The 22,866-nt window shown below is 52.0% G+C and overlaps 1 protein-coding gene across 1 annotated transcript in view; it reads left to right on the plus strand.

Moving 5' to 3' along the window:
- EVC (EvC ciliary complex subunit 1) overlaps positions 1–22,866 on the plus strand; it is a gene marked incomplete at its 3' end in the record, with an annotated part of 75,399 nt that overhangs the window by 31,545 nt on the left and 20,988 nt on the right. Inside the window, 4 exon segments of the mRNA XM_045166265.1 lie at positions 1,447–1,605; positions 6,135–6,351; positions 8,960–9,108; positions 11,658–11,756. Of these exon segments, the coding sequence (XP_045022200.1) occupies positions 1,447–1,605; positions 6,135–6,351; positions 8,960–9,108; positions 11,658–11,756 (624 nt within the window).

Consider the following 22,866-nt stretch of genomic DNA (forward strand, 5'->3'; position numbering starts at 1 on the left):
CAGGGTGTGAATGTGAGTGAGGAGGTGACGGGGGTCTATAAAGGGTCTGCTGAGCTACCATGAGGCCTGGGAGATGGGAGACGAAATTTTCAAAGAGGTGCCAGTTCTTACAGGTCTAGGCTTTCTCCTGGCCATGCCCAGGAGAGATGGCTGGTTTGATTGACTCAGAGTTTCAGGTCTCCATCTGTCTCTACCCATAGCAACAAAACCAGCATGGACTTCTGATACCACTATGCCCAGGAAAGATGGCTGGTTTGACTGACTCAGAGTTTCAGGTCTCCATCTGTCTCTACCCATAGCAACAAGATCAGCATGGACTTCTGATACCACTAAGCTCTGACTCTCCCACGTGCTGCTGAGCGAGAAATGTCCATCTTGGCATCTGAGGGGTGGAGCCAAGCTAGAGAAAACCACCGCTGTGGGAGCTGAAGGGACCTGAATCCAATCCGCCTCTTCCTCTTGACTCTTGGCCAGTGACCTAACTACCTGAGCCTGTTTCTTGTCCTTCCAATACATATTTTATCTAGAAATGAGATGTGTGACACGTGGAGCCTGGCATATAACTGCATGCCATAAAGAAAAGTTGTTATGACTCCAGATGTCATTCTTCGAGCTCTGGGAGGCTACAGTGACAAAAATTTAGCCCCCGACACTAAACCACTTGGAGAGGTCCTGCTCTGCTCTCAGTAAGATGGGGAGAAACGTGTTAGTCGCTCAGTCGTGTATGACCCTTTGTGACCCAATGGACTGTAGCCCATCAGGCTCCCCTGTCCATGGAATTCTCCAAGCAAGAATACTGGACTGGGTTGCTGTGCCCTCCTCCAGGGGATCCTCCCAACCCAGGTCATCTGCATTGCAGGCAGATTCTTTACGGTCTGAGCCACCAGGGAAGCGCAAGATTGAGAAAAGGGGAAAAGATTGGAAAGCAAAATGTTTTTATGATTATCATCGTCTCTGCCATACTGTTCTTTTGTACTTTTAGGGCAATAATTAATATTTAAATGGCCATCCATGCTTTTATTTCCAGGATGGATTTAATCCCTTTTAAAGATCCGGAAGCTTCCAGGAGGACACTGTTGAATTTCATGAGCCCCTCCCCTCCCCTCCCCATCCCAGGCAGCAATCACAGGCTGTTTTTCTTAAGCAGCTGTCTTTCAGCTGCTTAAGCTGGGGGATCTCATTGTGTTTTCCTTCCTTATCAGCCGTACCCTGGTGTTTGCTGAAAAGCTGCCTTGAAACTGACTGGCACCCACAAAAGAACAAGGAGGAACTTCTGGAGAATGTGATTGTTGCCAAGATAACTTGCTCCGACTTGTGGAAGTGTTTAGAATCTGAGTTTGTGATAAGGGGTGAATAGTAATGCTCAAGCCTGAACCAGACAGCTTTATACCTTTCTTAAATAAGTTTTCTCTCCCCCACCTCTTGCTTCTCATTCTCATTTCACAGATGGAAGCTTTCTGGAAACAGATGGAAAACATCCAGCACTTTCTGGTGGACCAGTTTAAGTGTTCCAGCTCCAAAGCCCAACAGCTCATGATGACTCTGACAGAAAGAATGATTGCAGCTGAAGGGCTGCTGCGTGATTCTCAGGATTTGCAGGCTCTGGTAATGCTGGAAGGGGCAGGGAGGGAACGTGGTATTCAGACTAGATATGTGGAATCAGAAGCTTGGAGGGCTGCAGGGATAATTAAGTTCCACACCTGTATACTGTAGATGGGGATACAGAAGCCAGAGAAAAGCAGTGCATCCATTTGTCCATCTATCCATCCATCAGGCATTTATCTATCCATCTGTCTATCCATCCATCCGTCTGTCTGTCCATCAGTCACAGAGATCTGTGCATCTCTCCATCCATTCATCCATCCATCCATTCATCCATCCGTCCATTCCATTAATGGAAAAGCCTGCCAGCTCCATGTCACTACAGCACGGAACATTGGTTCTCAATTCTGGCTGCACATTGAGGTTATCTGAGGAGGTTGAAAAAGTACTGCTGTTTAAATCCAAGATGGGTCCCTCTCCCAGAGATTCTGACTTAATCAGTCTAGGTTTTTTAAGGTTCCAGCTGACCAGTGAGCAATCAAAATTGACGCCCACTGGTGGATGGAGCTTTGGGTAGCTCTCCTGGTAGCCCCATGTATCATCACCGAGGGAGCTTAAAATAATGCCTGTGCCCCAGGCCTTTTGCACAGAAATCCAGTCTGATTGGTCTGAAGTGAAGGTTCTGGCATTGCCGGTTTTAAACCCCCCTGCCCCAACGATTCTTATGTGTAACTGGGAATACAAACCACTAGTTCAGAGGAATCCACAAATCCAAATCCAACTTTTAATCTAAGCTTACCCAGTTGAAGCTGTGTGATCTCGAATCAGTTACTTAACCCCTCTGAGCTTTGATTACTGATAAAAAAAATTCCATCCCAGGAGTTGCTGCAGGCAGGGCCCTGGGAAATGCTCAGAAACTCATAGTCACCATGGGGTTTTGCCATGGAAGTTTTGGACTAGCCTGGCTGTATGTAAAGCCCAGGACACTGTGCACCTATTAACCCTTTCTCTGACCTTGAGAACTCATAGGCTCAGACCCATGCACCCACCCAGGTCACACCTGACTCAGAAACCTGTAGCAGCCTCCCTGCCCTCAGCTCAAAGACTCAGCTCCTCAGAGAGGAGATGGCCCTGTCGAACCGAGAGGTTGCTGCTGCTTCTGCACAAACCGCTCTGTTCCTCAAAGTGTGGTCCACAGACCGGCAGCATCAGCGTCGCCTGAGAGCTGGTTAGAAATGCAGAATCTTGTCCCCCTCCCGAATCAGGGTCTGCATTATAACAAACTCCCAGCTGCACAGAGCTGTTTGAGAACCTTCTCTGCTTTTGCTTATCATGTACACGTAGTTTCTTTTTTCTCCTCTGCTCTGCTGAAAGATAGACACAGATATTTCATTCCCAGTGAGCAGAGGGACCAGCCAAGCAATGCACCTGGGACCCCCATACTGTCTAATGACAGCCCTCAGCCTGTGCCCCAAACTTCCTGGTTTGCTGTCCAAGCCCCTTTGAATTGGATTTTAATTTGATAAGGCTGCCGATATGAATGCTCATCAAAGGAGAAAGATTTTTTTTCCTTTTACTCTTTTTTCTTTGTATTTAATTATTATTCCATCAGCAGGATATTGATGCCGGGGGAAAAAAATGGTATCCTTAGCTGACACTGGCTCAAATATTAGCCAGTCACTCCAGAGAGGAAGAAGGGGAAGAATTTTCTCCAGGTTATCAGTAGGTCCTTCCTTCAGTCAGCATTTCATGAGCACCTGCTGTGTGCCACATCCTGTTACAGAAACCGTGCTGCAGACTTGAGCTAGAATCCTGACCCATTCCACAGTTGCCTCTTATTAGCCGTGCGACGTTGGGCAGGTAACTTAACCTCTCTGGGACTCAGTTTCATCATCTATAAAATGGGAATCTGAATAGCATCAGCTCTGAGAGTGTTAGAGAGCGGATGACAGGTAGCACCTTTACCACAGAGCCTGACGCAGTGGGAGTGCTCAGTATGTGCTAGTGATTGGATTCTGGCAGGTCACGTGTCAGCAGGGAAAAGAGAGAGAAACAAATCATTGTCATGATGTATGAAAAGGCTGTAATCTTTGTACAGAAGTGGGACGACTGGGCTCTGCCTGCATCCTATGTACCAAAAATAAAAAGTAGCTTCTGTATGATGGAGTCTGTTGATGGTAAGCTCCAGAAGAATTTTAAATTCCCAGGCTAGTGACATCTGAGAGTTCTGGCCTGGGCAGTCAGAATGTATCACATGGCATCACTGAATATCAGAACTGGAAGAACCCTAGAAAGGACCCCGCAGGGCATCAGAATCAGTCTCTAGGGATGTTCAAGAGAAAGAGGATGCCAGGAGAGAGGTGGGCACCTGCTTAGATAACTGGGACAGCAACTTGCATTCACCAGCACCTGCTGTCTTCTGGTCGCTATTTTAAGTGCTATACATATTTTGATTTATTTTATGATCACATATACTCTGTAAGTCACATCCACTGTGCCCAAGACTGTGCAAGTCTGGAGTCAGGTTTGAGGCTGGGTACGTTTGAGGACCAGCTACACTCAGAGCCAGCAGTGGCCCCTGCACCTCCCGTGCAAGTCCTTGTCCCCCTCCGGCCTCCCATCTGATGCTCCTGTGTTCCTGCTCACCTCTCTCCACGCCTGTCTTTCCTTAAATATAAATCCAGAGAGTGCACTCTCGCTGCCCAGCCAGGGGACCTCACTTAGAGGACCATCTTAGAGGTGGCTGCTCTGGACGTGGGATGCCTTCCACTACCCTGGGAGCCTGGCGGGGCCACTTGCCGGCCACTCCTGACCTGAGCGCTTATCCTCTTGCACCCTCTAGTGGTTATGGGCCCACTGATGGCTGTCAGGCTTATTTATTTAGTTGGAGGAAGCCCAGCTAAAGGCAGTAGGAGAAGGGGATGACAAAGGATGAAATGGTTGGATGGCATCACCGACTCAATGGACATGAGTTTGAGCAAGCTCTGGGAGTTGGTGATGGACAGGGAGGCCTAGCGTGCTGCAGTCCATGGGGTCACAAAGAGTCAGACATGACTGAGTGACCAAACTGAACTGAACTGAACTGGAGGAAGCCCTCTGTCCTTGGGCTAGTTTGATGGCCTTCCGGAATAAACCTCACCGTTCTTATCTGTAATTAGGGTATCATTGTCCTGGCCCTGTTCACATGTTGTTATAACACAGACCAATGCAGCTCAGTAAACAGTGAGGCCCAGGGCTGCATGATGGGTATGGCCCCAGCTATGGCCCCTGCATCCAGGGTTCTCGGTCCAAACAGGCACAGGAGCTGTGGAGCTGAGAGGAGGGACCGAAGGGTTGGGGAAAGGCCAAGGAAGCAACCACACAGTCCACAAAGATAAGTAGGACCTGGGCAGGCAGAGGAGTGAGAGGTCGTGGGCAGGGTGTTCCAGGAGGAGGCCCCGCATGTGCAAAGGCCCTGCAGAGCTGAGAGCCGGGCATGCTGGGCAGTCCGGAGCAACGACGGGTGCGGGACCAGGCTGGAGGCCCAGCCAGGCCTGGTTCGGGAAGGCTTATCCACTGTGCCTGGGAGTTTAGATTTGCTTTGAAGGAAGTGATTGTAGGGTTTGGGCCTGGGGATGTTAGAGTTATGTTTGCACCACAGAAAGGCCCTTCCGTCTGCCATGCAGGGAGGAGCTGAGGGGGCAGTTTGATGCCAGTAAAGTCAGGGCAGTTGCCCAGATGGAATCGACCAGGGCCTGAGCTGGGCCTGGCTCTAGGCCAGCAGGAAGGAAATGGAGGGATGTAGAGAAGGCAGGGGTGCTGGTATGATGGGGAGAAGGGCACTGAGGCTAACTCGGGCCATGGCCATGAAGTCCCGGGGGCCTGGGGGCCCACCCCAGGAGGGAAAGGCGTCATTTCACTGAAATGCAGGGCCTGAGACTCTAATGCCGTGCCTGGGCTCCCATTCTACACGGTTCCTTGAGCCGCTGCTCTTGGAGACAGAAGGACCCTAGATGCAGACCTGCAGGGCCCACCTCTGCCCTTGATGGACATTTCCCACATGGGGGAGGCATCTTTTCCGAGGGTTGTGTCCTCAGTGAAGGACAACCCAGCAGGGCTGGCGGACCTGTTCTAAAGTCTAGCAGCTGGGGTCACTCTCCCCGTCAATCTTACCTGGAGAATCTCTTTAATCCCCAGCACTCTGGTTTCTGGAGGCTCGAAGGCCAGGAAGCCCCGTGACCTTTACTGTTTCTCCCAGAAGCCCTGTCGACCTGAGAGGGATGACGATGAGGGAGGTGGACTTTCCTGTTTGGTCGTGTGCATTTATTGAGCTTCCCCCAGAGACGAGCGAGCCCGCTGTGGCACACTCACCGTGTACCAGGTGCTTTCCGCGTGTCATCCAGCATTGGCCGCACCACGTCCCCAAGAGGGACCACTTTGTCCCCATCTGAGACGTGCACACAGGAAGCTCAGGAGAGTGGGAGCTTCAACTGTGCTCTGCTTACAGGGAACCGGGGGCCCCAGGATGGAGCCCGTGGCTGTTAACAGCCCCTCGTGGCCAAGCGCTGACTCTGAATGTCCCAGCCTGATGCTCTCCATATTGCTTTTCCCAGGACACCCTGGAGAGGACCCTGGGGCGGGCACACGTGGTCAAAACGATGGAGTTCCTGAAGCTGCAGGTCCAGGAGGAGACCAAGTGCCGCCTGGCGGGCATCTCCCACAGCCTGGAGCTGCTGACCGTCGAGGGGAAGCTGTCCGGGCGGGAGAAGGAGGACCTGCTGACCCAGCAGCACAAGGCCTTCTGGGAGGAGGCGGAGGGCTTCAGCAGGGGTGAGCGAGCAGCCCAGGCTGGGCGCCTGGGTCCCCGTGCTGTGCTGCATGCCATGGGGGCCAGGGCTGGTGGTGGCACTAGCTCCCATGAGACCAGCCCGGGCTGCCGCCCCTGGTCACTTAACCTCTCTGAGCCCCGATTCTCCTCCCGTGAAGCAGAGGTAAAGGGCTGCCTCCTAGGGTCCAGTGTTGCCTGCCCTGTCATCATCAGTGATTCGGGCTGACAGAGACCCCCCTGGAATACTCAGAGAACAAAGCCCAGAAGCTCCGCAGGAGTCTTGAGGCCTGGCTCAGCTGCAGGTGGACGAAGGTGGCTGGTGGTCGAGCACATGGGAACTGGGCGTGACTATTTCCCACACGTACTGCTGCTCCCGGGCTGGACCCTGGGAGTTGAGCAGGTCAGGGCTCAGGACATCAAGGGCACCCAGGACAGTCCAGCTCACACCACTGGTGGGACCCTCAGGAAGAAACTCAGGTCTTCCATCTGCAGGGCGGGTACCCCCTCTGCCCCTCCTTGGACCCTCAGCAGGAGAGCTCCTCAGCACTGAGCCAAGGCTGTGTGTGCACCTGCGGCCTGAGTGGAAGCACAGCCGGGGCCTCTCCATGTCAGGAAGTCTGTATGGCAGGGGATCTGTGTGCCTAACAAGGTCTCCAGCAGCTTCTGGGGACCTTGTAGGACCAGGGAGACTCTGGGTGTCTTACCTGCTGGGGCAGCCATAACAGGATGCCATGGACTCGGTGGCTTACACAACACACATTTGTTTCTCACGGTTCCGGAGGCTGGAAGTTTAAGATCAATGTGCAGCCAGTTTGATTTCTGCTGTGGGCCTGTTTTCTGACTTGCAGACGGCTACCCTTTCACCACGTTTCACGTGGCAGAGAGCAAGCTTTCTTGCCTGAGTTCCTCTTCTAAGAAGGTACCAACCCTATGAGATTAGGGCCCCATCCCTAGGATCTCATTTAACTTCATAGGCCCCACCTCCAAAGGCAGGCATGTGAGGCTTAGGGCTTCAGCTCATCACTCTGGGGGCACAGTCCAATCTCCAGCACCAGTTTCCACTGCAGCCATGGGCTTGATCCTTCTGCAATTGCTCTGTCCCCTCTGCTGTGCCTTCCCACTGCCCTTTGGAGAGCTGGCTCTCCAGACTGGGACTCAGGACTCCAGCCAGGCTGTTCCACACATGTCTGTGTCACTGGGTGCTATGGTTGCACATGGTCATGTGTGACCACGTGGAAACCTGCTGTGGCTGGGACTTTGGATGGCATAGAGTCTGAATGCATCTGGCCTTGAGGTCACCGCATGTGGTGGACAGGGCTTTGCCAGTGGGAGGGAGTGGCCGGGTTGGGATGGTGAAGCAGCCCCCTAGGTGGGGCTCCTGTGAAATAGAACAAGACAGAGGAGACAAGGAGACAGTCATGGGTGGAGGGAGGACCCTGGTCTCTCCTGGCTGCACTCTTTCCTTTGGTGCTAGAAGCTAAACAGATTCTCAGGTCAAGCCCTAGGAAGCCTGCCTGTGCTGGGAAAAGTGCCCAAGGAAGTATGACATGTGGGGCAGTCGGGGGAGGCGAGATGCTGAAACCAACGTCTCCAAGGGCTGCAGCCCCTTGTGACCCAGCTTTCACCTCCTCTGCAGTCTCTTTGCCCAGCATCTCCTCTGAAACCCAAGTGAACAGAATCTGGCTGTCCTCTTCATTGTCTCCTCTCTCAGGAGCCTTCTCTGGGGTCCCACGCTGCCTATGTCTCCTCCCCCACCACCATCCCAGCCCTCATCAGCACAATTCCTTCTCCTTCTGCATTTCTTGTCTTCCTTGGACCATGAGCACCTTGAAAGCTAGGCTAGGTCCTGCTCACTGGTAGGCCCCAGTTCCCAGCACTGTGCTTGGTGCGCTTCTGAGGCTGAGGGGCCTGGGTAGGCCGAGAGGTTGTTTTTAGTGGCTCAGCGGGTAAAGAACCCTCCTGCAATTCAGGAGACCTGGGTTCGATCCCCGGGTGGGGAAGATCCCCTGGAGAAGGGAACAGCTACCCACTCCAGTATTGTGGCCTGGAGAATTCCATGGACTGTGTAGCCCGTGGGGTCGCAAAAAGTCAGACACGACTAAGCAACTTTCACTTTCCTCTCATCTCAAGTTTACCTTCCCTAGTGCAGGGGCCTTTGGCCTTGGTCCACCCACCTCCTCTTCTGCTGATCTAATAACGCCCTGGCGGGTTTTGGATCTCGACTCCAGTCTGAAATGTCACTGTCTTCCTGCAGACTCTGTCCTGTGTCACTTCCCTGCCCCTCCCTGTGCCCCCTCCTCCCCTCCCCCATACACATATACTCTTTGCTCCAGGAAAAACCCCTTCGTTTCTCTCCAGGTCAGGGTGAAAGCCTCCCATGTTGCTCTGAACCCCAGGCTGTGAATGAGCGAGCGATGGGTCCCTTGAAATGACAAGGGACTCTGAGGAGCTCCTAACACCAGCATTTTGGAAGCACCTAAATGATAAAAGGAAAATAAGAAATGAGACTTGCCCCAGCGTTTCTGACACTCCACATGCTGGAAGAAGCAGCCAGTGGAGGTTTCTCCAGGCGAGCAACCTGCAATGTCCCTTGTTTTGTTTCAATTGCAGAGTTTGTCCAGCGAGGCAAAGACCTGGTCAAGGCCTCGCTGGTGCGCCAGACGGAGGAGATGGCAAGGCTTGCGCTGGCCCAACAGGAGGAGCAGAGGAGCTTCCTGGCTGCGGGGCAGCTGACCACCCACCCCGAGGAGTTCCTCCAGGTGACCTGCTCCCGACTCACGCCCAGGTCCACAGGCATAGCCATCCAGGGGAGCCATGGGGGCTGCTTAGTCCTTGTTACTGTGCTTGGGAAGCCAGAGGCTTTGGCATCCAGCAGACAGAAGGTCTCTCCTTGCATCCCATGTGTCAGTTCAGGACCATAGCCAAGTGGCTTGAGCTCTGTATCCATAGCTTCCCCATCTATAAGCCAGTGATGCGAGCATCACCGCCCTCACTGAGACGAGGGAAAGGCAGTGGGAGGGTCTGAGGAGACGGCATCTCACAAATGGTGCTGGACAAGGGCCCAGCCTACAATGGATGTCACCAGGCAGTGTCCCCAGAGGGGACAGGCATGTCCCAGGTGCAGGGCAGGCAATTACAGACAAGGATGGGGCCCCTCGGTGGGTCAGGTGACAAGTCAAGGAGGGCCCTGCACATGGGGCTGAGCAGGAAGGACCAGAGAGGTGGACAAGCTGGACAGAGCTCGTGGCCTTGACTGGGAATAAAAGACAAGGGGACCCCCCAGGAGGACAGGAAGGAAGATATCACCCTGCTTGAGGAAAACAGACAAACTGGTGCAGCACAGGCTGGAAGGACCAGGGCTTGGGGTTCTTGGAGGACAGAACTCTGCCTCATGGTGCCCTGTCGATGGGTGGAGGGGAGGGGCTGTTAGTCTCTAGCTTGTCGCCCAAGGTCGTTAAGCATTTGGGTGCTGGGGCAGCAGGACCTGGGTTTGAACATTGCCTCTGCTGCAGTGTCTCACTGACTGCTTGGCCTTCAACTTCCTCATCTGTGCATTAGAAATCATCATGCCTACCTAATGGGGTTGTTGGGACTCGACCAGACCAAGCGAGGGACAACCATGGCCTGTCTATTTCTCTGCATGAGCATTTGCTTGTCTCTGCTCTGCCAAGGGGATGGCAGGACCGTATTGGGGTTCAGGCTCGGCCCAGAGCACAAACACTGGTCCTCCCTGGGGGCCAGCATGGTAGTGTGGCTACCTCCCCCGCCCCCAGTGAGAAGCCAGCAGAGGGACCCTCAAAGACGGAGGACAAGTCTTCTCATCCCTGGGTCCCTGGTCCAGTGCTCTTGCCCACCCATAGAGCCTCCTCTGAGGACCCATGCCTGGGGTTTCTTGGATTTGACATAAAGTGGGGTGAGGGCTGCTTCTGTCTTTGAGAGGATCCATTTGAAATGAGAGTGAAAAAATAGGATCATATAGTTCTCTGTTACTCTGGGATTGCCGGGTCCTCCTGCCTGACGTCACATTGCTCAGGGGGAGTTCTGAGTGTGGAGACGGTGATGCCTCAGCTCTGTAACCCAGGATCTCGGCCCAGGCTGGTGCACACTGATGCTCAGGAGACGTGGGGCCGAGGAGGGAAGGGTTGAGTGGACGCATGAGTGAATGAAAGAATAAGTGGACGAATGAATGAATGGATGGATGGACCCACAAAGTGTTAGTTTCTCAGGCATGTCTGACTCTTTGCAACCCCATGGACTGTAGCCCACCAGGCTCCTCACTGCCCATGGAATTCTCCAGGCAAGAGTAATGGAATGGCTTGCCATTTCTTTCTCCAGGACCCACAGAGGAACACATAACTGAATGAATAAATGGAGAAATGACAAATGAGTGAATGAACGAAGACATGAAGGAATGAGTGAATGAACGAAGAAATGAATCAGTGGGCGGATGCATGATGGACACAAAAGCACAGATAATTGAATGAATGAATGGGCGGCAAACAACTGAATGAACAGGGACTGATGAATGAGGGTGGACTTTGGCCCCTTGCCCAGCCCCTCCCTCTCTGGTTTCTGGTCCTCCCTCTCAGCTCCCCTCCTGTTCTGCTCCCACCGAGACCAAAGGCTTCTGACTGCTAGGTCACGCTGCTGTTGCTCCCTGAACTTGGCTTGGATTGGCTTCCCGTCTTCCCTTCAAGGACCCCTCCTTGTCCATCAAGACTCAGCTTACGTGTCTCCCTCACAGGGACTCTTGCCTTTCTGCTGACCCCTATGAGGAGTCCACCCTCCGTACTTGGGCCCCAGGTGCCTCTCTGACTGTGTTTGGAGCATCTGGTACATGACTCTCTGTCACTCTGTTGGGCTCCTCAAGGGTGGGCCAGCACATGGTCAGAGGGGCCCGGCTGGCCACTGACCACCCTGATAGGGTTCGGGCTTTGCTGCATGGGCCTCCCAAGACCTGGATAGTGGTCCCCAGGAGCTGAAATCAGAAAATGATGTCTAGGGGTTGTGGTCAGGAGAGAGGGGTGACAGGGCAGGGAGGTGGTGGTGGGCAGGGTGGCATCTTCTCCTGCTGGGTAGATGAACAAAAGTGCAGTCTCGTTTTCCTGGAGATGGGATTCGCTGGTCCCGGCCTCGGCCACAGTTCACAAGCCATGAAAATCATGTGACATTCCTGTGCCTCGGTTTCCTTGGGTATAAATCAAGGGTGAACATCCTTCCAACGTGCGAGGCAGGGTCATTCGGGGAAGTTGTTCAGGGGAAACAAATCAGCATCTCTCTGCAGATTCGGCCTCTGTTTTACTTGCAGGCATTTCATGACGTCCTGGAGATGCAGAGGCTGACGCGGGGTGACCTGGAGGAAGAGGAGGACGTCAGGGCCGCCCAGGCCATGGCCGCGCTCTGCCAGGTACGTGGCCTCCAGGCGGAACTGGCTGAAAAACCTCAGCATCCGTGCGTGCATGAGAACCTCACGTCCTCGGGGGCCAGGGACCCCGAGACCCTCTGGGCAGAAACCAGGGAGGGCAGTTGTTGGTCCAGGTCACATCTGAGGCCCCTTCCATTTCTGAGATGTTCGGGACTCTCACCTCCAAGTGTTCCTAGAGGCAAGGGTCTTTAAAAGTCAGCTCATCCACGTTGAGAGTAGGCTGGCGTCTGTGGGTGTCATGAGTGTGGAGCGGTGATGAGGAAGGAGGGTTAGGCTTGAAACAGAGGCCTGGGTTCAAGTGCCAGCACCATCTCTTTCTCCCTGGGCAACCTCATTTAGCTCTGGAACAAGGGCTGGCTCTAAGAAAACAGGAGAGAGCAGCCAAGCCCTCCAAAGTCAGAGGGTCTCCAGGATACGATGATGACTGAGACAGACAGAGACCCTGCCCCAGGAAGGACCCAGAGCTGCTGGGAAGGTGGAAATGTGGCCCCAGTCAGGAAGGAAGGTGACATGTGCCGCGTTGGTGGGGAGTGCCCCAGGGAAGGTCCACCTGGATCCAGAGGGCCTGAGTCTGCATCCTGGCTCTCCCTCCTCACAGTGCAACCTCCAGAACATTACTTGGCCTCTCTAGGTCTCAGTTTCCCTATCTGTGAAATGGGGCCAGTGATGCCCCTCTTCACTGTGCTGTTGGGAGCACTGAATGTGCATGAGACCAGACAGTAGTTGGCACCTGGGACATGCCCAATCCAAGTTCACTGCCCTTACAACATCCCTGCTAATGGATGCAGAGAGAAGGGGTGAGAGATGCTGGGGATGGGGGGATGAAGGTGAGTCCAAAGATGGCTGTCCACAGAAGGTGATGCCTGAGACAGGCTTTGAAGTGGGAGACAGGCTCCAAGTGGACCAGGAGTCAGCAGGCAGCCCAGGCAGAACACAAGGAAGGGGAGAGAGCACAACCTCCGTCATGATGGCAGCTGTGTGGGGTTCAGTGGCATCTGTATGAGTTTGCAGAGGCTGCTATAGCAAAGTACCCCAGCCTGGCCCTTAAATACAGACATTCATTTTCTCGTTGTTCTAGGGGCTAGAAGTCCAAGATCAAGGAGTCATCAGGGTTGAATTCCAGTGAGCCCTCTCTTCCTGGCTTGGCGACGGCCACCTTCCCACTGTGCCCCAAACCTCAGGTGTCTCCTTCTCTTACAAGGACACCAGTCCCATCAGATTCGGACCTCACCCTATGACCTCACTTTACTTTCACTATCTCCTCCAAGGCCGTATCTCCAAATATAGTCAGAATGGGGGTTAGGGCTTTAGTATATGAATTTTGGAGGGATGTAATTCCATCCATAATAGTGTACCTCAAATTTCATGTCCATCAGGAACCTCAGAATGTGAACTAATGTGGAAGCAGGGGGGCTTTGCAGATGTGATTAGTGGAGAAGAGATCATTCTCGGTTAGCGTGGGCCTTAAATCTGATGACTGGTATCCTTACGAGATGGTCATCGTGAGGACACAGACACACAGGAAGGTGGCCATGAAAAGACAGAGGCTGAGACTGGGGTGATGCGGCCACAAGCCAAGGAACACCTGGCACCTCCAGAAGTTGGAAGGGGCAGGAGGGATCCCCCTAGAGCCTCCGGAAGAAGCTGACACCTTGATTTCTGGCTTCTGGCCTCTGTATCTGTGAGACAATAGACTTCTGTTGTCTGGGTGCTTTGTATCAGCAACCCCAGGACCCTGATGGCAGAGCCAGTTTTGCTCAGGGCCAGCCCCTGTCGTAAGTGCTTTCTGAGTTTTTCATCATTTCATCCTCATGAGACTCTTGTGAGGCAGAAACTGCATTTTCCTTCCTTTACAGATGAGGAGCCAGGAAGGGTCTTCTTGAGAAAACAGCCAGGTTGGATTCAGTTTGTCAAAGCCCAAGATTCCCAGGCGAGAAAGGAACACCACCATCCCCAAGGGAGTCAGGACTTAAGTCCCTGGGCTGGGAGTGAGGATACTGCATTCTGGTCCCCCTCTGGGTCCTCACATACTGCTTGACTGTCAGTTGGTTACAAAACCTCTCTGAGCTGGCTCAACCATCTCTCTTAGGTCCCACAGCCAGCCTGCTACAGTGAGATGGGACTTAAAGTAAGTCTTTCCAACTTCAGTGCTCTTGTGCTCACCACGACCCGTGCTGGTGAGCGTGGGCTGTGACTACAGCAGTGAAGACAAGTTTCTGAACCGAGACTGGCCTGGGGCCAGTCCCATCCCAGCCACCGGCCAGCTGTGCAATCGGAAGCGGGTTATCTCCCTTTTGTCTCAGTTTCCTGCATGTTAATAACATCCGGATGCACAGCAGAGTTTGAGGACCACTGCTTTGGTGGGGAAGGGGTGAGAGTCCGATGGGCTATGACTCTGATGATGTCCAGGACCCCTGTGCCCATCTGCACTCTTGTCCAGCAGGAGTTAGTGTCCAGCAGGCTGTCACTCCCTCCCTTGAGCTGGGATTAGAATCTAAAATCTTGGTCGACTCAGTGTCACTTTCCTCCTCCACGAAGCCAGGAGAAAGCACCCGGTTACTGCTGTGAGGAGGAAATACACATACCAGTGCCTGGCCGGTCTCAGTGGGTGGCCACGAGTACAGCATTGTCTATTAATAAAGATCCGTTGATGATGCTGATGTGACCACAGCCTCATCCCTCCAGCAATATCCTTAGGATGCTGCACATTTGGCTTTACCATGGCTGGTCTAGCTGCTGGCCCGTTACAGTCTGGTCAAGGACGTAAAGACACCCTTGTTTCTAACATGAGGAGAGGCCAGCAGGTGTGAGCAAGGGGCAGTCCCTGCTGGAGTTGTGTCTTGGGAGGAGGCACTTAGAAATGCCTTGTGTTAGGAGGGGTTGGGGGCAAGGTGAAGGGGTGTTGGCAGTTCTGTGCAGGTGCTTTTGAAAGCCTGTGCCAGCTTCTCCCCCAGAGTCAGTGAAGAGATGTTTCCTATTATTCATGTTGTCATTTCACATCAGTTCAGACGCTCAGACGTGTCCAACTCTTTGCGACTCTTTGACAGTCGACTGCAGCATGTCAGGCCTCCCTATCCATCACCAACTCCCAGAGTTTACTCAGACTCGTGTCCATTGAGTCCGTGATGCCATCCAACCATCTCATCCTCTGTCGGCCCCTTCTCCTCCCACCTTCAATCTTTCCCAGCATTAGGGTCTTTTCAATTAAGTCAGCTCTCCGCATCAGGTGGCCAAAATGTTGAGCTTCAGCTTCAACACCAGTCCTTCCAATGAATATTCAGGGCTGATTTCCTTTAGGATGGACTGGTTGGATCTCCTTGCAGTCCAAGGGACTCTCAAGAGTCTTCTCCAACACCAGAGTTCAAAAGCATCAATTCTTCAGCGCTCAGTCATTTCACATAGAGCCCTCTGGTTCCATATCTGCATGTGTGATAAGTCACTTCAGTCGTGTCCGACTCTTTGCGACTCCATTGACTGTAGCCCGCCAGGCTCCTCTGTCCGTGGGATTCTCCAGGCAAGAATACTGGAGTGGGTTGCCATGCCCTCCTCCAGGCGATCTTCCTGACTCAGGGGCTGGACCTGCATCTCTTGTATCTCCTGCATTGGCAGGCAGGTTCTTTATTGCTACACCATCTGGGAAGTCCCCTGGTTCCAGGCAACTTTGGTTAAGTTTACATCCCTTAATGTGGAGCTCATTGCCTTGGGTATTGGGAACTGCTTTACCTGGTATTTCCGAAAGAACGAGGTTGAAATCCTCTGGTGTAGTGGAAAGAAGCCAATTGGAAGACTGGAATGCTGGCGAGGACGTTCCTGGGTGGGCGACATTGAGCAAGAAGAGCTTAACCTCTCGGAGCCCTTTTCCTTATCTGCGAGATGGAGACAGAAAGCCTGTTGGCCTTTGTGGCAGCGCAGAGTGCACGGGGGCAAAGGGCAGGGCTGAGGGCCTGCACGTGGCTGGTGCTCAGTTAACACCTCCCCTTCTGCTCAGTCACTGAGCGTGTTGAGCAGGAGGCCCTGAGCCCAGGGGTGGTAAGCCCAACTCTGGATCCAGGGCCCAGTGAGAGTGTGGCTTCCTCACCAACCAGCTGTAAGCCTGAGAGCTTGTTAGTTCATTTGTTCAGTGAATATGATTAAGCACTGCTTTGTGCAACCCACAGTCTAAGCACTGGGGCCTCAACAGTGAACCAAAGAAAATTTCAACTTCATTTTTGTGAAGTTTGAGGGGCACGTGTGGGGTTCCAGCAGGGAGGCCAGTGTGGCAGCCATGGGGGAGGGGGAAACAGGGATGGGCTGAGGTCAGAGCCTCATCTCAGAGGGCCTTGCAGTCTATCCGAAGACATTTGCATTTGCTTCTTTTACATATATATATATATATTTTTTTTTTTACATATATATTTATTTATTATTTATTTATTTATTAATCTATTTGACTGTACCAGTTATAGCGTGCGGGATCGTCGATCTTTCTCGTGGCATCATGGATCATGAGTTGCAGCATGCAGGATCTAGTTCTCTGACCAGGGATCAAACCCACGCCCCCTGCTTTGGAAGCTCAGTGTCTTAGCTACTGCACCACCAGGAAAGTCCCTGCATTGACTTCAGAGTAAGAAGGGAAGTTTCAAGCCTCTTTTGAGTAGAGAAGTGACTTGCCTTGTGTTTCCCAAGGATCCTTTGGTTTCTGTGTAGAGGACGGACTGTAGGGGGCAAAAGTGGAAGCATGGATCCCTGGGGAGGCTCTGCAGGGGTCCAGATAAGAGATGCTGGGGGTCTGGGCCTAGATGACGCTGATGGAGGTGGTGAGAAGGCATGGGTTGGGGGTCTATTTTGATGGTCGACATCTGGGTCTCCTCTTTAAGTGGGGATAATAAATTTTATTCCTATGGCTATTCAGAAGTTTGAAAAAGTTCACATGTGCAAAGCATATAGAAAGAAATGTGTGTGGCATACAGTGAGCACTTAGAAGTCTGTCATCATGAGCCTGGTTATTATCATTCACCATCTGGAAGGGTGTGTCCGCACCAGTCACGCTCACGAGGTAACTTGCCTTGCCATCTGCTGGCTCTTTCCCAGACCTGGTCACACGGAGACATAATCCCCCCTTTCTTTGGACACTGATCAAGATAGTGTAGGCACAGGGACTGCGAGATGAATTTGATCACCACCTAACGGTGCTCAGGCTGCAGAGAAAAGTGCATTTTTCCAACTTCCCACTGTCTCTTGGCCTCTTAAACAAACAGTAAATTTTCAGTTTGACTGAGATGGATGCCTGTAAATTACACGTCTTCCTGATAATGACAGGCACTGAGTTTGCCACCGTTGCTTCACAGGGTGCCCCAGAGACCTGCTGATTTGTTTGTTTATTTCTGACTGTCCTCCCCACGCTGTCTCCTGAAGAGCTCCTGGGTATGCAGGATAACAGCCCTGCCAAGGTCAGCTCCCACAGCTTCAGAGTCTCACAGGAAGTTAGGGCAAAGAAGAGAGGAGAAAAAATGAAACTCTGTCTTTGAAGAAAGCAGAAATAATAATGACAGGCACTCGTGGCGTGTTTGGGAGTAGTCCCTGTAAGGTACGGAGTTAGAGTAGGTGAGGTTCAGAAAAAGAATGAGACCGGCACTTTACAGGAACAGATCACCTTTAATGAGGTGAGAAGGGGCAGTAGTCAGATTAGCGAGCTGCTGCACTTATCTAAGAAAAGAGTAAGTATATATGTATGTAGAAAGCTACTGTCTTAAAGGGGCCTGTTCTTCTCCAAGGTTTCTGGGAGTAGTTATCTCTTAAATGGCTGGGGCAAGGAGTTCTGGAGATTGCCCAGAGGCTGGGCCGGCTTGGAGCTGGGCAAAATCAACCTAATGTCTATTTTTTCTTCGGGTGAGAGAGTTCTGTGTTTTGCCTAGAATGGTGGGGAGGACCTGGAGGGGAGTTTTAATTCAGGTTACCTTGAACCATGCAACTTTCCTTCAGTCCCCAAGATCACCTTCACTTCCGATATCAAATGCAAACCCAGAGGTCCCCAAGACCACCCTCAAGTTCTTCAGTTCTATAGAACAGTGCTTGTTTTTTTTGTTGTTGTTGTTCAACTGCTCAGTCGTGTCTGACTCTTTGCAACCCCGTGAACTGCAGCACTCCAGGCTTCCCCATCCTTCAGTATGTCCCAGAGTTTTCTCAAACTCATGTCCATTGAGTCGGTGATGCCATTCAACCACCTCATCCTCTTTCGCCCCTTTCTCCTCCTACCTTCAATCTTTCCCAGCATCAGGGTCTTTTCCTATAAGTCAAGTCTTTGCACCAGGTGGCCAAAGTATTGGAGCTTCAGCTTCAGCATCAGTCCTTCTAATGAGTATTCAGGGTTGATTTCCTTTAGGATTGATGGGTTTGATCTCCTTGCTGTCCAAGGGACTCTAAACAGCTATAGAACATCAGTCCCCAACGTTTCTGGCACCAGGGACCAGTTTTGTGGAAGACAGTTTTCCAGAGGGGGATGGAGGGGAGTGGTTTGGGGATGATCCAAGCACATCACATTTATTGTATATTTTATTTTTGTATTACATCAGCCCCACCTCAGATCATCAGGTATTAGATCCCAAAGGCTGGGACTCCTGCTCTGGAAGGACTCACTGAAAGCTGTTCTCATGGTTACAGTTTAGGCTACAGATCAAAGTCAGCCAAGAGAAGAGGCACGTGGGCAGAGTCTAGAGTTACAAACAGGAAGCTCCCAGTTGTCCTGTCCCAGTGAAGTCATGGACAGCACTAACTTCTTCCCAGAACTGTGTCTGACATTACATACTGAGCATTGCCAACCAGGAAAGCTCACCCAAGCCTTAGCATCCCTAGTTCTTACTGGGGCTCAGTCACGTAGATGTGGTTGACCACCAGCATGGCTCACCTTAACCCCCAGACCCTCTGCAGGTGGAGCTGATGCCACATGGCCCAAGAGCCCCACCCTAAATCACATCATGGTCATAGATTGTCTAAAGCTGCCCAAGGTCGCCAGGTAAACAGAGACCCTCTTATCAAGCAGGACATTCGAAGAACTTAGAGGTCACTTCCTAGGAAGCAAGGACTAAGGCCAGGCCTCTCTATTAGCCAGGTCAGCTCTTTCCTGCACAGCACTGAAGTTCTGTTCAAGGTTACACAGCTGGGGAGTCTGGGATACAGGCCTAGGGCCCTAATGTTCAGGTGGGGAGAAGCGATTCGGTTGACAAGGGAAGGGAAGGGGCAGGCAGTCCTTGCTGGGAGTCTCCTGCATCTCCTGCCTTGGCAGGTGGATTCTTTACCACTGAGCCACCTGGGAAGTCCAGTTACTCTACTAGTCTTGTTAAAATAGAACCAGAAGCCACGTTCCTCTAGCTTGCTGTGGCATGTTCTGCAGAATCCAGCTGGGGATGACACAGTGCAGGCAATCAGTCAACACTGATGAGTAATGGAATGAGTGAATCAGTGAATCAGTGGCTGTGTCATGTAATCAGTGGCACCCTGAAGATGGTGTGTTCTTGCTGCCAGAATAAACTACCACAAATGTAGTGGCTTAAAACCACAGAAGTGATCACCTTATGTTTCTGGAGGTCAGGAAGGGTCTCACTGGGCTGAAATGAAGGTGTCAGCAGGGCTGTGTTCCTCCTGCAGAGTCCAGGGGAGAATCCGTGTCCTTGCCTTTTGCAGCTGCTGGAGGCACCTGCATTCTTTGGCTCGTGGTCCCTCGCTCCATCTCCAAGCCACAGGTGGGCTTCTCCTGCGTCTGTGTCCACCCTACGTCTCCTGTCACTCTGACTGCCTGCCCCTTTCTCTTTCATTTACAAGGACCCTTGGAATTATCTATGTGGGACTCACGTAAATAATCCGGGATAATCTCATCTCAGGGTCCTTTTAATCCTTTAATCACACCTGTGAAATCTTGGACAGTGTAAAGTGGACCCTTCAAAAGTTTCCAGGGATTAGAACACGGGCATCCTGGGGAGCCATTATTTTGTCTACCACAGATGGGAAAAAGTTTTCAAAGAGTACAAGAAATTAGGTTTGGGAGAAATACCAAAACAATGACTTGGGGGCAGTGTTCTATTGGAAGTAGATCTTGAGAAGAAAGTTGACAGAAGTGTAGGCCCCATATAGGTGCTATCTGTCCCTGGAGAGAGGATTTCACTGGGTGCTATAGAGGGCGAGTCCATTCCATGGTCGTTTATCAAGGTTAAAGTGTGATACCTCGTCACTAAGTATGAGTCTGAGAAAAAATAGACTGGCGCTTTCACATCTGCCTTACGGTAGCAAACTACGGGAATGTGACTTTTTGTTTCAATAAGGCTAATAGAGTAAGTGGGTCTCCTAGGTGGCTTGGTGGTAAAGAATCCTCCTGCCAATACAGGAGATGCAGATTTGATCCCTGGTTCAGGAAGATGCCCTGGAGGAGGAAACAGCAACCCAGTCCAGTATTCTTGCCCGGAAAATTCCATGGACAGAGGAGCCTGGCGGGCTACCTTTCCATGAGGTCACAGAGAGTTGGACACAACTGATCAACAGTTGTCAACAACAACAATGATAAGTAATTATGTTTTCTTTATTTCCAGTAAATATAGTAAAACATGCCCGTGCCCTCAGGTTACCACGTAGTACTCAGTTATACCTGTGCTCTCCTTTTAGTAATTCTCACAGTCAGCTCATTTCCCTGCAAAGAAGTACAAAAGCACAGGTAAGATAAGAGTCACCCAGGTCAGGCTGTGGGCCTGACCTAGCCATGTACCCGCTGTGAGGCCTGGTCACTGGTGAAGTGATATCACTTCACCTCTCTGATCTAGGAATTCTTAGCTACCTTCTTTGTAGGTTGACCATACGAAAGAACCCACTTAATACCCTGGAATGCTACCCATAGCTCTCAGGATGAAATCCAGCATCCTTAACCTGGCCATGATGACCACACAGCCTGGTCCATGAAGTGCTCACATGGCCTGACTCATAAGACCCATCTGACATAATACCCAAAAGCCAACCTTGTCTGGTCCATGAGGCCCACCCTGCTTGGGCCATAAGACCCCCTGACCTAGCCCACGAGGCCTACATGACAAGTCCCACTCACCACCTGTCTGGAGTTATGTCCTTTGCTCCCTGCCCTTCAGCCAACCTCAGACATCCCTCAGCTCCCCGAAGGTGGCCTTCTCCTTCCTGCCACAGTGCCTTGGCACATGCTCTTCTGCTGCTTAAATACTGTTTCCTCTAGCCCCTCAGTTTGGCTTGTTCTCATTCTTGTCTCAGCTTATACATCACTTCCTTGGGGAGCCCTTCCAGATCAATTAGATCCCCTGGTCTGTCCCTAGGGCTCCCAGCCTCTCCTCCATCACACTTGCCATACTGTACCATGAGTTCCTTTGTGATGCCTGCCCCCATCCTGGGCTGTGCTCCCTAAAGTCAGGATCCACATCAGCCTCATTCACTGAGTGGCTGTGGCCCACAATAGGTACTCAAGAGATATTTGCAGGATGAACCCATGCATGCTGTGAGGATAAGACACCTTTACACCAGAGCTTTCACCTTTAGGGACCCTTCCAGCTGGTGTGGAATCACACAATTATGTCTACAGTAATGCTGTGCATGAGACACCCCAAAACCCAGTGGCCGAAAATGACAGTGATGTATCCCCAGGGTCTGTGTGTCTGCCAATAGTTGGCTGATCTAGGAATGACTGACACAACTTGACCATGCTTTCCTGTCTCTCCTCTCCTCCTGGGACCAGTGGCTGGCCTGGAGATGTTCTCCTAGCAATGGCAGAGGACTAGCCTCCAAACTAGCCTACTTGGCTTCCACCTCATTCTGTTGGCCAACGCAGGTCATGTGACAGACCCAAAGTTAAAGGGTGGGGGAGATACTTCTCACTGTTCTGGGGAAAACATGTCAAGGCTATGTGGCAAAGGGCATGGCTCTGGGAGAGAGAAAGATCTGGACCCCGTGTGCCCCTCCACACATGTGTCTCTGGCATCTCCTGTCTTCCGGGCACAAATAGGGTGAAGCCCCAGAGAGGAAGAGAGTCACCCCCAGTCACATTGTTGGTGAGGGGCCCAATGCAGGTGGTGCCCAGGCTCCTGACCCTTGGTCCCACCTACTTCCCATTTTTAAGAGACCCAACTTGACCTGTGTCTTGACCTGTGACCTTGCACTGTTCTGTCCCAGGATCCTGGGCACACCCCACTCTGAAGCAGCTAACTGTGTCTTAGAACACGCAGGGTACCATCCCTGCCGGGGAACATTTCCGGTTCCTGTGATGAACCAAAACTCGGCAGAGAGCCGGGCCATGCCTGTGGGATCCTGGAAGGATGTTTTATTCACTCAGTCACCACCCACCGTGATCAGGACATCTTCGGAGCTGGTCACATTCATGCCTTGCTGGTCCAGACTGCCGGGCCTTGACTCCTCCTTCATGAGGCACTGAGCCCCTGTCTGCCCCAGTCCACCCACCCTCATGCCCCACCCTGTTGGGGTGACCCTCTACTGCTCCTCTGCTTCCCCAAATCCGTAGCTCACCCCACACTGTTCCACCAGGCTTTCTCCTGCCTCTGCTGGGAAGGGCGCCCTTCCTTACCTCCCTTCTCCCTACCCTGCAGACAAATGGAACCAAACTGCCTTTTCTCCAAAACGTTCAGTTCCTGGAAGGAAAATAGCCATAGGCAGCCTTTTTGAGAGCCACACTAACTTTCCCAGCCTCTCTGCAATGATAACAGCCAGCATTTATGAAGTGCTTGCCCTGTGCTGTTTGCGTGTGTGTTCAGTTGCTCTGTCGTGTCTGACTCTTTGTGACCCCATGGACAAGCCTGCCAGGCTCCCCTGTCCATGGAATTTTTTCAGGCAAGAATACTAGAGTGGGTCGCCATGCCCTCCTCCAGGGGAGCTTCCCAACCCAGGGATCGAACTAAAGTCTCCTGCATCTCCTGCATTGCCAGGCAAATTCTTTACTACCGCACCATCTAGGAAGTCTGTAATCCTGATCATCAGTCCTCAAGGCAGATGCTGTCTTCACAGATGGACTTTGCATCGTATTCCTTTTGCAGATCAGAAAAGTGAGACTCCCTTCCACGAGCTCCAGAATATGCATCCTTGCCCTTCCAGAACTTTC

This window comes from Bubalus bubalis, chromosome 7 (genome assembly GCF_019923935.1).
Source record: "Bubalus bubalis isolate 160015118507 breed Murrah chromosome 7, NDDB_SH_1, whole genome shotgun sequence".
Lineage (NCBI taxonomy): Eukaryota > Metazoa > Chordata > Mammalia > Artiodactyla > Bovidae > Bubalus > Bubalus bubalis.